This window comes from Anarrhichthys ocellatus, unplaced genomic scaffold (genome assembly GCF_004355925.1).
Source record: "Anarrhichthys ocellatus isolate YVR2014 unplaced genomic scaffold, GSC_Weel_1.0 scaffold23, whole genome shotgun sequence".
NCBI lineage: Eukaryota > Metazoa > Chordata > Actinopteri > Perciformes > Anarhichadidae > Anarrhichthys > Anarrhichthys ocellatus.
In genome coordinates, this window is record NW_022280053.1 from 6062998 (window position 1) to 6077611 (window position 14614).

The 14614-nt window shown below is 41.7% G+C and overlaps 2 protein-coding genes across 5 annotated transcripts; one reads left to right on the forward strand and one right to left on the reverse strand.

Annotated features, from left to right (window-relative positions):
• Window positions 1-646: 646 nt before the first annotated feature.
• On the forward strand, window positions 647-5474 carry ppef2b (protein phosphatase with EF-hand domain 2b). The gene is made up of 14 exons (XM_031860370.1): window positions 647-677; window positions 808-983; window positions 1104-1218; window positions 1351-1397; window positions 1468-1634; window positions 1824-1860; window positions 2659-2808; window positions 2914-3265; window positions 3306-3568; window positions 3774-3916; window positions 4108-4214; window positions 4298-4461; window positions 4636-4723; window positions 5290-5474. The coding sequence occupies exons 1-14, from the start codon at window positions 647-649 to the stop codon at window positions 5472-5474; spliced, it is 2025 nt and encodes a 674-aa protein (XP_031716230.1).
• A 1481-nt stretch (window positions 5475-6955) lies between these two features.
• nup54 (nucleoporin 54) lies at window positions 6956-14137 on the reverse strand. 4 transcript variants are annotated; one of them, XM_031860231.1, is made up of 15 exons: window positions 14042-14137; window positions 13629-13739; window positions 12896-12979; window positions 12712-12747; window positions 12107-12193; window positions 11358-11516; window positions 10742-10962; window positions 10452-10639; window positions 10139-10335; window positions 9978-10032; window positions 9593-9686; window positions 8928-9035; window positions 8625-8744; window positions 8163-8273; window positions 6956-7569 (listed from the first exon to the last, which is right to left on the reverse strand). In XM_031860231.1, exons 1-15 carry the CDS (start codon window positions 14082-14084, stop codon window positions 7441-7443), a joined length of 1743 nt encoding a protein of 580 aa, XP_031716091.1. In that variant the 5' UTR covers window positions 14085-14137; the 3' UTR covers window positions 6956-7440. The 4 variants fall into 4 exon arrangements, with proteins under 4 accessions (XP_031716091.1, XP_031716090.1, XP_031716092.1 ...); XM_031860230.1 differs by having other exon boundaries at window positions 12583-12747; XM_031860232.1 differs by lacking the exon at window positions 12712-12747.
• Window positions 14138-14614: the final 477 nt, after the last annotated feature.

The window sequence follows — 14614 nt, forward strand, 5'->3', positions numbered from 1 at the left end:
ACACATACATACATATATATACACATACATACATATATATACACATACATATGTATACACATACATACATACATACATATACATACATATATATACACATACATACATACACACATACATACATATACATACATATATATACACATACATACATACACACATACATATATATATATATACACATATACATACATAGTACATAGTATATATATATACACACACACAGTATATATACATACACTCGGTTGATATTTTTGGATTTCATAAAAATCTCTCATTCACTACGATATGGATGCTGTGATGTTTGAAACAGACATTCATGGTACCCAGAGGATGAATTGTAATACATGTGGTGTTCCCTTAACTTCTCATCCAGCACCATCATTGGGTAAAAATTTCCGTTTGTCCAATACTTTGGTTTATGACCAAATATCAGCAAAACTAATCACATTCTAATCACCCTCAGCTGTACTTTGTGTTTAAAGCTTATGAGAAAATGACTTCCTAAAACTTCAGAAAATTATAGTGAACATCAAAGCAGAGAGCTACTGGCATATTCACAGTCATTCATCTTTTCTTTGACACTTTACTCATTTTCAAATTATATTTATCCTTCCTGCAGCTCTACAATTTTTTTGGCTTCTTGATGGACCACTTCACCCCAGCCAGCAGTGAAAGTAAGACCGACTCTTACTACTGACAGTGAGCTAAGCTGAGCTCAACCGGCCTACTCTCTGCTGAAAAAACGTACTTTCTTTTACCACACTGATCCACGTCCCACACCTTCCATCTCTTCCTCTAACATAGGAAACCTAATATCGCACATCTTTCGTAAAAATGAAATCTGTCGAGACACAGAGTGGGAGAGATATTTTTGCTACAAGAGCATTGAAGTAAGCGATAGCTACATCGGCCCCCATCTCATCTTCCCCCTGACCTTCTGTGGGGTGTCAAAGCTGGTGGAGGCCTTCAAGCACAAACAAGTAAGTACACAGGCACATAAAGTTCACTTAAGGCAGATACTCAAAAGCAAACAGAAGTACCTAATGATGTCCTTTTTCCTCAGCGGTCAGTGGATTCATACTTGTTTTTTCCCCCAGTAGCAGCTTCATGCTCGATATGTTCTGCAGCTTCTTGGAGAAACTTGGAGACTTCTAAAAATTCTTCCAAACATCAACCACATCTCTGCCTGCCACACCAAGCAGATAACCATATGCGGTACGCAACAGCAGGCCTTTCCTGGACGCATTTTGCTCCGATTTTTTCATCTCACATTCTTCTTTATTGCCTTTGAAACATTCAGGGAGCACTCGCACACAATATTAATACATTATGTATCCTTTTTCACAGGAGATTTACATGGGCACCTTGAGGACCTGCTGTTAATATTTTATAAGGTATTCAAAACGTGAAAATCATATTGTCAGACAGGTATGTTCATTTTATTTAACAACTTCTTCCATCCAGAATGGTTTGCCGTCCTCCGAGAAGCCGTATGTCTTCAATGGAGACTTTGTGGATCGCGGTAAAAACTCCGTTGAAATCCTGCTCATCCTGTTTGGGTTCCTGCTGGTCTATCCCAATGATGTCCATCTAAACAGAGGAAACCACGAGGACCACATTGTTAACCTGAGGTAAGCTAGTCAGTCTTCTTAAACTCAAATTAGTGGCTTGTGCTACCTGTTTCCTTAGTATTTATGTTTTTGCAGTTAATCACAATATGCTCATACTGTATATGGCTTTATGCAACTGGTATTCCGCTTATATTTAACCTACAGCTGATGTGTACACTAATCTATTTCTTCCTTGTGTGTTTTTTCCAGATATGGTTTCACTAAAGAAGTTTTGGGAAAATATAGGGTTGGTTCTCTTGTGTATTTTGCTTTAACCTAATTATTATAGTGCTCTCAGCCAAATTTAAACTCAGTGATGGAAGACGTATTCCAAACGCATTAAGAAAAAGGAGCTATACCACAATACATAAAATACTCCATTACAAGTTCTGCATTTAAAATATTACTTAAAAAAGTAGATTAGTACTATCAACAAACTGTACTAAAGGTATTAAACGTAATGCAAATGGATCCTGTTTATGTTTTACTGTTAAATATTACATTATTGTATCGTTACTGATGCATGTGACATTTTAATGTTGTAGCTGGTCAAGGTGCTACTTAATTATTTTATACTGTTAAACCTATTGCAACGCATCATATTTAAAAAGCTCATTATATGTTTTGTATGTACAAACTACCCTATTTTCCTCTTAAATTCAGTGAATAAGAATTATAAAGTGGCATGACGTAGAAATAGTTGAGTAAACCCATGTGCACTTCTATTTTTCCACATACAAGGAATCTAATGTTTTATAACAGGAAAAACAGATGGGCTTAAGTCTGAGTGTCATAGGCAGGGTAGGCAAGTGAAAAATCACTGATGTGAACCTCATGGTGGTACTAAAAAAGTCAGGGGATCACCAGAGTCAGTAGGATTCATCATCTGGGGAACGTGAATGTCTCTACAAATCCCATGGCAGTCCATCCAATAGTTGTTGAGATATTTTAGTCTGGACCGACCGTGTCTAGCATGGCTGAAAATTGCCCAAATGGATAAAACAAGCCAACTGTATAGTCACCATAAACTTGACTTGGTCTGCAGGTGCATGGTAAGACAATCCTAAAGCTCCTCCAGAAGATTTTCAGCTGGCTGCCTCTGGCCACAGTGATTGATAACAAGGTGCTGATTGTGCATGGTGGGATCTCTGACACAACAGACCTCAACGTGATAGCCAGAATGGACAGACACAAAGTAAGAGAGGCATTCAGCGTCAATAAAATCTGTGTATTTGGGCCTGCAAATCCAGAAATATCATCATGGTCATCATATTAAGCGTATTTTATCTTATGTGCTCAGTATGTGTCGGCTCTCAGGCCTCCTAAGGCGACCCATCAAGCAGTCAATGTGAGTAAGACTCAGACAATGAACAACAGGAACAGGGAGGCCGGTGGACCAGTGGAAGGCCGGCGTCGGGTGTGTTCTCTGACTTACCACGGCTCTGCGATGGCTCACAGGCATGAACTCCCACGCTGTTCGCTCCACAACGCACCCGTGAGCAGTCAACTCAACTGGTCGGTGGAAGAGGAGCTGAAAAAGAGGCGCAGGCTGGCTGGGTTCGACCAGTCCTACGGAGAACCAAAGAAGTCTGACGTAGACCCGGAGTCTGGAGAAACAACAGAGACAGATGTGGACGAGTGGAAACAAGTAGGTGACAGGAAGGATGTTGAACATTGAGTATGTACATGCAGAAATGCCCCATAATGCACACGTTTTCATGTTTCCTGACTTCGCTAACTATTTCACTGTGATTGATTGGGCCACCCAGATAGTGGATGTGTTGTGGAGTGACCCGATGCCCCAAAATGGCTGCATTCCCAATGAGGTGCGAGGCGGAGGCTGCTACTGGGGGCCAGACGTCAGTGAGGAAGTGCTGGGAAGACACAACCTCCAGCTCCTCATCCGCTCCCATGAGTGCAAACAGGACGGCTATGAGTTCTGCCATAACCGCAGGGTGAGCACAAAGTTGCACATGACGTAGAGTTTAAGTTGGAATATGGACTCTGGATACCTTTAGCTTATGACAGGAGATGAAAAACAGGAAAGAAATAGAGCAAACAATTTGCAAAAATGACTGAACAGAAGTAGCTGTTTCATTTAAGGATTTAATCAGACAGCAATTAGTAATCAATAAGTCTGAGCAAACTTGTTGCATTTAGGTGCTGACTATATTCTCAGCGTCTAACTACTACGAGGTGGGCAGCAACAGAGGAGCCTACATCAGAATGGGACCCGATCTGGTTCCCCACTTCATTCAGTATCAGGCCAGCAGGACATGCAGAGAGCTCACCCTGAGACAAAGGTACAAATATGAGCCTGCACAGAATTTAAAACAACACAAAACACAAAATGAATGTCCCAATAACATTTAAACACAGATTTACATGGCAGAATGTGGGTAAACAGACAAATTATGATCAGTATATTTCCCAGTGATTCAAAGATTTATAGAGCAGAAGTAAAAAATACTTTTCTCTACCTGTTCTTCGTCAGTGTCGGGTGGATAGAGAGATCAGCTCTGCGAGCTCTGAGGGAACAACTGTTTGTACACAAGTCCGATCTCATTAGTGCCTTCCAGGAGTTTGATCCTAACAACAAAGGTACTGAGCAGCAGTGATGAATGTTATAACAAAAAGCGTATTGTGTCAGTGTATCAGACTGTATATTTCTGTCTGTGTCTCAGGGATGATCTCTCTAAGGCACTGGGCCAGCGCCACAGAGAGAGTACTAAATCTGGGTCTGCCCTGGAGGGTGTTGCGCCCTCAGCTTGTCAGCAGCACCCAGTGTGGCATGGTGGACTACCAGCTGTGGATAAGGGAGCTCTCCATCACTGAGCCCAAACTGGAGGTCAGCCTTGTAAGACCAGTGTCTAATGTCCATTTTCTCACCCTGTTTTTCCATCTCTGACACACACACACACACACACGCACACACACACACACACACACACACACACACACACACACACACACACACACACACACACACGTCACAAAATCTTGATTGATTTGTCCCTTTCAGATCTCAGATGACAGCATCCTGGAGACTATGTACAAAAACCACGCCAACCTGGAAACCATCTTCCGAATCATAGACACAGATAACTCAGGTCAGTAGGACGCTTTCACCTGGATTCCAGACACTACATCAATGTATTTTCTCTCCTGTTTAGTCATGCTATTGACTGAAACATCTCAACTATAATGGGTTGCAATGACATTTTGTGCAGACATTCGTGTTCCCCAGAGGATGAAACCCTACTGACTCTGGTCATCCCTTGACCAGCGGGCCAAAGTTTAGTCAGTGAATTATTTCCACATCTACTCAACGGATTGACATGAACATGTCAAACTAAGAAGGCGAACGTGGTAAACATGTGAGCATATTGACGTAAACTTAAATCACCACAGCCTCAGGGAGCCTCTAGCATGGCTGTAGACTTGCCACTTTCCATTGCAAAGCCTGAGACGCGTCTCTCAAATATCTACAACAAAAGTGGGAATATATGCAATACACCCATTTGTTGTTATGGTAAATGTTAAAACATATTCTGCAATAAAAACATCTTTCACCTGAAAGTGACTCAACAAACTGCACGGCACGCAGACAATACAGATTTTCTATGCTACAAATTTAGGAAGTGTACAACATCCTCCCTCCTCCGCTTCTTTCTAGGTTTGATCTCTTTCAAGGAGTTCCGTCAGACCTGGAAACTGCTGAGCTCTCATCTTAAGACAGAGATCAGCGACGAGGCCATCGCAGACTTGGCCCAGAGCATCGACTTCAACAAGGACGGGAGCATCGACATCAACGAGTTCATGGAGGCTTTCCGGCTGGTGGACATCTCCGCACATACCTGAGAGCCTGGACTAGGAGCTGTACCTGCTGCATAGAGAACACCCACAGCAGTTTGGGCTAGACTTGTTCACTTGAATACATGTCTGTGGGGAAAAAGAGTTGAGTAGTATCTCATCCATTTGACCTGTGCAGATCAAGCTAGATCTCTTCTACCTCTTACATTATCTGCACTTTTTTTAACCTTTTAAAATGTAACTTTATTTAAGATGTTGATGTTTCTTAAGGATTTCTATGTATAACTTAATGATCAACCTGTTTAGGTATGCATAAACAAACAAACAAACACATATGAAGTTGTCTTTGCCTTTCATGTTGAGTGCATTGTTGACAATATTTGGCCTAAAGAAGTTAAAGGAACCCCGCTGGTTTTACACATGAACGTCTGTTTTACAGATCTTGGGGAGAAGTAAGTTGTATGAAACCTTTTGTGGCTCCAGAGAGAACTTGAGTCAGTGTTGGTTGGGGCTGGAGAATAGTTTTAAAATTAAAGAAATCTGGAGGTGTGGAGTTAGAAAGAGAGCTAACCAGACCTCAGCTCCACTTGAGGCTACATTAGCCATTAGGAGAGAGAGTGAAAAGTGTGTTATACTGAGACAAAGAAACCTCTAGAGTTAGTACGAAATGCTGCGACTGAAGACAGGACTATGGACCTGGATATACTGATCCACGGGGATTCTGTAGATCATGGAGCTTGGCTGAATTTGATCAATGAAAATGCAGCACCATCTAAAAAAAATGAAGTAAAGATAAGAGATAAAGAGGTTTTTATTGTCATTGTAGTGATGCAACGAAATGTCGTCAAAATATTAGGGATGGTGGTATGTTCAATAGTCTGTAAAAGCCAAAACTCCTGCATCAAAGTGTATGTAGGAGTTTAAAAACACTAGCCAAAAAAAAAAAAAAGTTCAAGCAAAAGCTACTAATTCTGAAAAATGCTAATTTTCAGCATTTTTTCAACCATTAGTGATTTCTGCTTCTCAGCACTGTAGAATGCTCCCATAGAAAAATAAGTAAAGAGGTATGATAAGGTAATTTACCATTACTGGAGATATTTTTAATTTTGTGGTCTACATCAAGTACAAGTATTTGCTTCTTTGAATACAACATTATAATTTCATCTGCCTACGTTTTGCCTGGCAGCGTCCTTTTCTTTTACCTGTGGTCTGAAAAACTTTGCGTAATTCAGACCTTTGGGATATCGGTGACTCTACTGCACAAGGGGACATAATCTTTTCGGAAGCTGCTTAATCCGTTCGACTGCCAATCAGTCCGAATCCAGGACATGAATCCTATCAACGCAAGCCATACTTTGACGAGATGTTGGAAAAGGCTCATCTGAAGGTAAACACCAGTGACGTGAGTGAGAGTACCAAAACAATGGAGATAGACGGGCAACAAAAGTTGCATTGTTCAGACAGAAAAAAAATAAATAAATATGCGACTACCGTTACAGTATGATTGCAAGGAAAGTAATGTAGTCAACTTGTTTTCAATTTAAATGAAATTTATTAACATTCTGACAACGGCATAAAAAAAGAAATACAAAGATGTATTTACAATGTATTCAAACAGCACACACTCAACCCTATGGTTTGCTTACATGCCAGCTACAATCATAGTCTCATTTCCATAATCTGCTTTAACAAAGGGGAAGCCAGCTATTATTAGACGATGTTGAGTCTTTCCATTAAGCTCTTTGTGTCAGTCCGGAAAGCACAGATTAAGCAGTCTTTATTTTGTTGGTAGTGGGGCAAAGGTCCTGATGGCAGAATGGTGACCAAGAGAAATTCAGACACCCTCCTTCAATCAAACCTAAAGGCAAAGACTACTTCAAGATGAATCCAACACCATGACATAAAGGAGAAGGTGACGGGCAGCTCACTTTTCAGAGGATTGATAATTGTGAGTCAGAGCACAACATGTATGTATGTATGTGTGTGTGTGTGTGTGTGTGTTGGTAGGGTGGACTCAGCTCAGGAGGCCTCCTCTCATGTGTCCACTGTCACTCAGCCCGTGCTCTATGAGTTTGATGTCTTCCAAGTCATCTTTGATGACGCTGATCAAATGACTTAAACCGTCCTGCTGCTGTTTCAAGTGCTGAAAGCGGCAGATAAGGAGAGTCTTTCAGTTATTGCACAAAATCTTTACAAATGTTTTCACAGACTTGTCGTGGTCTCGAGCGGTCATTCCCAAACTTCTTTTCTGGGAGCCACACTTTCTAAAAATGTCCAAACCATTGCGAACTAATTCACAACAGGCGTTATCTATGATTTGGGAGAAGAGCGATTATTTGCATTTCCACATCACTTCATATCGTCTTGAATAGGTAAACCATGTGTTATTGTAAACATATAAACATGTTCATAAATGGGAGCACATAAATGCATTCAAACCATTTTTTGTCCTCATCAGTAAAACCAACAGAATGTAGGATAAACTTTCATATCAGATTCAATGTTTTAAGTTGACTACACTTATCAGAACAATACGAACATTCATAGTCTCCCTCGAGTGGCTCAAAGGTGTACTGCTGATATTAAAGACAATGGAAGAAATTCTGTAAAAATGATTTGGCGACCCTAACAGAAGGTCCGTCTGTGGGAATGACTGGTTTAGTGCATTCAGAGGTCTGGCACAAGAGTTACACAGATGTTACAATAAGAGGGCATTGTGTGAATGTGCCGACTCACTTGTTTGATTTCCCTGAGGATGTCTGCATCAACACTGTAGCGCTCTTCTGATCTTACAGCTCCAAAGTGATTCTGCATCCGGATTTGGGACATTAATTCATTCAGACGACCCTGGAAGAAAAGACGATACAAATACCGTAAAATAGAAACTTTGTCTCAGCTGGTGGTTGGGGGCGGGAATCTCTAGGCAGCTCACGAATCGAGTCAGAAATTCAGATAATTAAAAAAAAACAGATTGTTAACTTAACAAAGAGTACAATGTCACCAGATAGGTAATAGCCTAAGTAATAAATATACCATAAATACTGAAAAACCCATTAGTAAACTACCAACTGCTCTTAGAGAAACATAACAAGGAATTTAAAAAGTCCTTGTAACCCTGATGTCAAGTCTATTAAGATATATGAATGAAAGAATGAGCAGTCATTGTATTCATGACTGCTACAATTTAGACACACTTGCCTTGAACTGTGTGGGGGCATTGAGTTCAGAGTGAATGGTGTCCAGCTGCACCCTGAGGTGCTCCTCATCCACTTGGATAGCATAGCCACTTTTCCTCTGAATTTCCTGTTTGATTAGCACCTGGCAGGAAAACAGGGACGTAGGAGGAGATAAATGTGAGAAACACTGGGGCAGAAACGATAAAGCAGGAAAAGACGCAGACGGTGCCAGGGCATTCATTCAAACCTCTAGGAAATGTGGCGATGGTTTTCATCGCAGGCCACTTCAACCCACAACACAATATCACCGAACAAAGACAGCTACCTGCAGCACCCTGTGGGAGAGATCCATCAGCTTCCTCTTGTACTGGGCTATCTTGGCCACTGTGGTCGCCTGGTTCTTCTGGAGTTCACTGATGTCACCGGATATAATCTGCAAATCAACAAGTGTGTGTACGCGAGTGAGAAGAGGAGGGAGGGAAACATATTATTTCTCCTCTGATTTCAAGTTATATTTTTAGAGCTATCAAGCTGAAAATAATCCCTGGCCTGTTGCCCTTCCTTGAAACGTTTTGCTCAACAACTTCAGATAAAACAATTGATGTATCATTTCACACACGTTTGGTGTTGCATTTTATGGTAATATTAGCCAAATGCTTTTGATAGACCCAACTTAGAAGGGTATTAATATCCTCAAATATAAACCACAGAGGAAAATGCTTAGACTCCACATTTGAAGAGTAAACTACACATATGTTTCATATACAAACCAAATTGATTTGAAAAACATCCCTAAATCCTGACATCGACACTCGCAGCTGTATTTGTAATAGTAATTTCAGCTGTAAACAACCTGTTGGCGGCTAGCATGAATAGGACATCTGTGTACTCCGTCCTTGACGCCACAAAATCCGTTTCAAAATTCCTTCGTTGATAATCAGAAGGCACGGTGCCCATGTCGTTTAGAGAACCAGGACTGTTTTCACTTACATCCACTCTGGTCTGGTGCTGTTTGGTCATCTGCTCCTGGATTTGGAGCCTGCGAAGAAGCTCCTTAAAACCCACCATGGGCACTGGTATTAACCTGGAGGAAAAGTAAAACACTTTAATGACTCTAACAAATTAAGTTAAAATGTAGATTTTTGTTGTGAGCATTGATCAGGAACCCAGCAGAGCCATCTTTATGAGTCATGTGGTAAAGGGTGTTACACTTAACTTAAACACTACATATATCATGTTCCACTTATGAAACATGGCTACGACTGGAGAATCTCAAGGATCTACAAGTCTCTTTAACTGATCCCCCCCCCACCCCACATTATTCCTAGACCATCCTTTATGGCAAGTCTGACAGATATTTTCTGAACCAACTTACTTCTCCGGGTCCGGGTTGTCCACCTTAGCCTGCTCCCAAATGATGGGGTCCACTCCTGAGTGAGAAGAGACAACACTCTCAGAAGTAGAAATCACACACCAAAACCATCTGTGGAGTTCAGCGAGCGGATGACACAAACATGCATGCAGGTGCTCGTTTACCTGCAGGTGCGTTTTGCAGCAGCTGTTTGAGCTGAGCTGGCGACAGCTCCGTGCGTGCGACAGACATGGCCACTCCGATCTGCGTGAGCTGGACCTTGATGTTGGCCTGCTCCAGATAACTGAACAGTGTGGTGGCGGGGATCCGCTTGGAGGTGCCATTAGGAGAACGCTCCACCACGTAAATGACCACCTCGGTCCTGAGAGACAGAAGACGGGAACGAGTCCCCACATTCGTTTGTAATCAATTTAATACCTATTCTAGTGTCTGAAAGTAATTGGGGAGTCATGGGTGTAGCGGTCCTGACTGACTCACTGGTCATTGGGCAGGGCTTTGACACCGTCCACGTTGACGGTGAGAGTCTGGTTGCTTCCCAGGACCTTGTGGAGGGTCTCCACCAGTTGCTGCTGCTGAGCTCGCACATCGGCTTCCTTTCGATTAAAAAGCAAGACCACGAAACCATCCTCGTCCTTACTCACTGGCACGCAGCTGTAGCCCACCGCCTAGGAAACAAAAAAACACAAAGGATTACCATTTGATATTCAAATTCAAAAAAGGAACCTAACAAGCACATCTAAGCACTCTAATGAACTATCCACCGTTACCTTGAACCTGCAGAATGGGTTCTCCTGGGTGAAGTCAACAGGTTGGTGGTTGTTGCTGTAGTAGCCCTTCCCAGTGCCCCAGTAAGCCTGCAACTGGTTCCATCTGGCTAAAATAGAGTCCCGCTCATCGCCTAACAAGGTGGGAGCTGACAGAGCAGTGACCTGCTGGTAAAGCTGGCTGGGCTGAGCCTGCTGCTGGGCCTGCTGGCCGAACAAGCTTCCTAGAAGGTGTGAGGAGAGGAAGACGACACGTCAGACTGTCTTTCTCTTTATGTCCACGTTTCGGAGGGAAAACTACGGACCTAATGGCTGTTCTTTCATAATATGAGGAAAGTCATTAACAATGTTTCCAACATAATACACTCTAACTGCACGGTCTTATATTTCTGCTTCAGCTGCACACTGTTGGACTGATGATGTTAAAGCTGAAAACATTCTGCTTGTTGTCGCCCTCTGCAGCGATAAGAGGTGTACAGCACAGTCGATAGAGTAGTTGTGGAGGTTTAAAAACAAATTACAAATATCAGCTTTAATGTTCTGCCTTGTTTGGGACATCATTTTCTAATCTTCACATGGAAACACTAAAACTGTTATTTGGAAATACGGGTTCTCTTACCTGGCTGCTGCTGAGTTTGCTGATTATTAAAACCTCCAAACCCACTGAGGCCAGATGTTCCTAATCCAGTTCCAAATCCTGTTGCCCCAGCAGCAGTCCCAGCGCCAAGCCCAGAGGAGAACCCAAAACCTTTGTTCTGCGTGTTACCAAACAGGCCTCCTAAAAACAGAAGATTGTGCCAACACAGGGAGAAAATATGTACATTAATGCTACTGAATGCCAAGTAAAGTGTAGAGTGACTGTGCAACCTAATGGCAGCTATTTGTGGGCACTGAGTAACAGCACAGCTTTAGTAAAACATTTAGAAAACTGAAACCAAACCAACTAATATCAGTTTACCTAGTCAACATTATGATACTAAATGATTAACCTTGATCTACATCAGGCTTCCTGCAGGACTCAACGCAAGTTTATAGTTTAATTTTTAATGGAACAAACAGCGGTGCATCGACACATTAAACGGTGTTTATGGTATTTACACGTTCGTAAAAAAAAAAAGCACTTGCATCACAGAAGAATCAAGACATTTGTTTTGTAATTTACCAAAATGATGAAACTTTTTTTAAATTATAACAATGCAAGTACAGCTGATAAAACCCGCCATTGATGACTGTTGCCTCAGTTGGGCAAGACTGCCGGACGTCCTCTTTTAAAAAAACCTGAATGTGTGCATGCATATTTTATGTCCTGCACATACACACAAATGGCCCAAAAAGATCATCATTCTGGATAAGAGCAACGCTGCTGACCTGCGGTGTTAGCGGGAGCAGCAAAGCTAAACGTGGACCCTGGTGCAGTGGCGGTTGTTGTAGTCACCCCAAAGCCTCCAAACGTGCCTGAAAAATAAAGCAAATCATGCCAAATGAAATAAAGGAGGTGAAAGAAAGGAAAGAAATACAGAATGAAATCACTGACTAATTGCAAAAGACAAAAATCATGACAGAGCTTTTACGGTAATAAAAAGAAACACTGAATTTTATTTCCATCTAGCATCGCTCTCAACAGAGAAGGTGAAAATGTACATTTCTACAGGAATCAAATGAGATGAGTGTATAATTCAACATTTTGTCTCCTCGTGCAAATGGAAACAACAACAATGACACTTAATGAGAAAAAGCAACATGTCAGACGAAAAATCACTGCACCACATAGATGCGAAAATGGATGAAAATGTGTGTTTACAGACACAGACTGTACTGATTAATCAATCACAAAGGTCATCTACCTGTGCTAGCCAGGCTATTACCAAAATTGAAAACAGTGCCAATGGTGGTTGCTGTACCAAAGCACCCCACATTAAAGCTGACTGCTGCTGGGTTGGCATTTAAACCAAACCCCCCAAAACTAAACCCACCAGCCATGGTGTTTCCAGCTCCCAGCCCCCCAAATCCTGCAGCCAATCGGAGGCAGGCAGCGAGAAGGAGAGAATGACACGGAGGAGTTAAATGACAAATGGTCAGGTCTTGTTTGGGCTTATTACTTGTAAAAAAAATGTAGCGTAAGAGAGACAAGACTGTTTTGACCATAAAATATCTTACCAGTGTTGGTGGAGCCAAAACTAAATCCTGTGGCTGGTGCGGCAGCAGCAGTGGTGGCGGCCCCAAAACCAGGGGCTGCGAGAGCTACAACGAAAAAGCAGACACAAAATAGACGGGCAGTTAAACTGGCACCTAGATTTGGATACAACAACAAAGGATACCTAAAAATAGTCCCAAATCATCTGCAAAACCTTTTTTTTAATGAATTGAAAAAAGTCAACAACAGAACCTACTGTTTGCACAAACGATGTACAAATGTCCTATAAAAACACAACACAATGGTTTCATAAAGCTTAGACACATCTGATTTTAACAATATTTGGCTTACATCAATATGCAATTGTTTTAGTACAAAAACAGGTTGGTTAAGCTTTACAGTGATGCCCAATTATGTAGACAAATATAAATGTATTCCATTGCTACTCCACTGCTGTAACCTATTATATGATGACCATGATGATGCCAACACTGTGCAAAATAACTGTACACATATTACTACCCGTACATCATTACTGCTGTAGATCCTGTATTAATATAGTATGCAATGCTTGCTCCCCCATCAATTTGAGTGTATTTTGATCTTAACCTGAGCCTAAACCCCAACCAGTCCCAAACGGAGCAAACAAGAGTTGTTGCTATAACACTGACCAACAACACAGTGGAGCAGCTGTGATCACTGAGGGTCAAAGGTGAGGAGTCCCCCTTTTAGTGAGGATCACGTCTCTGGACTTACTGCCGAATCCGGGTGCTGCGGTGGTGGTTGTGGCTGCGGGGCCAAAGCCAAACGCTGCTGTTGATGCTGTGGGTTTGGCACCAAATGAACCGAAAGAAAACCCAGACGTGCCTTCACATGAACATAGAGAGTGCTTGTGAGTGTTGGGTGTCCTGACAGCAACGTCAACGTACAGCTACAATGGATTTTTAACAAGCTGCAAGATCATGATTGTCAATAAGGACTGTAAAGATAAGTTAGCTAACTTTGAGGAGTACCGTTCACGTTATTCGTTAGCCACAACAGCTAACGTTAGCCAAAGGCTACAGCGTTAGCTACAAGATACACGTACAGTAACGCTAGTGTCACAATATATAAGCAGCATATTTCTAGTCTCATTAAAATACTCCAAAACTAAATTAAAATGTCCTTACTTGCCGCTGGGTTACTCGTGGCGCCGCCAAAACTGAACGCCATGTTGACTGTTTTCAGGTGCAGGCAGTTATTCTTCTTCTTCGTCGTCTTCTTCTTCTTCGTCTTCTTTGTGGGGCTCGGCAGTTGTCATCGAACATAACGGCACATTACCGCCACCTGGAGTCTGCAGGAGAGATCGCTACTTATGCGGAGGTCAGACAAAATACTGAGAGGAGCTCATGCAAAAAATAACTTCATCACAGTTGTAAAAGCAGCTACAATGGTGGGTCATGTTAGGGTGGAAGCTAAATAGCACCATAATATTAATAATATATTATTATTTATTAAATATTTATTAATGAAAAAGGCAATTTATGAGTATTAAAAGCAACAGGAAAATAATAGATATCTTTAAGTGCTCTGGACCCAATTGTTCTTCATATTTCTGTAATATTTGCAAAAACCTGATTTAGGGCTTTGCTGGAGTGTTTTTCCAATCTTTTTTGAATTTTATCCTGTTTTAAACAATGCCAGCTCACAAATGCCAATACGATTTAAACTTTACTCTAAAACCAAGAACAGAGCCTAACCAC

Coding starts and splice junctions, on each gene's coding strand:
- ppef2b (XM_031860370.1), top strand. CDS start 647: ATGGACCACTTCACCCCAGCCAGCAGTGAAA. Junction 1,635..1,823: donor GACCACATTGTTAACCTGAG/GTAAGCTAGTCA, acceptor TGTTTTTTCCAG/ATATGGTTTCACTAAAGAAG. Junction 2,809..2,913: donor CCAGAATGGACAGACACAAA/GTAAGAGAGGCA, acceptor TTATGTGCTCAG/TATGTGTCGGCTCTCAGGCC.
- nup54 (XM_031860230.1), bottom strand. CDS start 14,084: ATGGCGTTCAGTTTTGGCGGCGCCACGAGTAACCCAGCGGCAA. Junction 12,748..12,895: donor TTTTGGCTCCACCAACACTG/GTAAGATATTTT, acceptor GATTGGCTGCAG/GATTTGGGGGGCTGGGAGCT. Junction 7,570..8,162: donor TCCTCAGGGAAATCAAACAA/GTGAGTCGGCAC, acceptor TGCCGCTTTCAG/CACTTGAAACAGCAGCAGGA.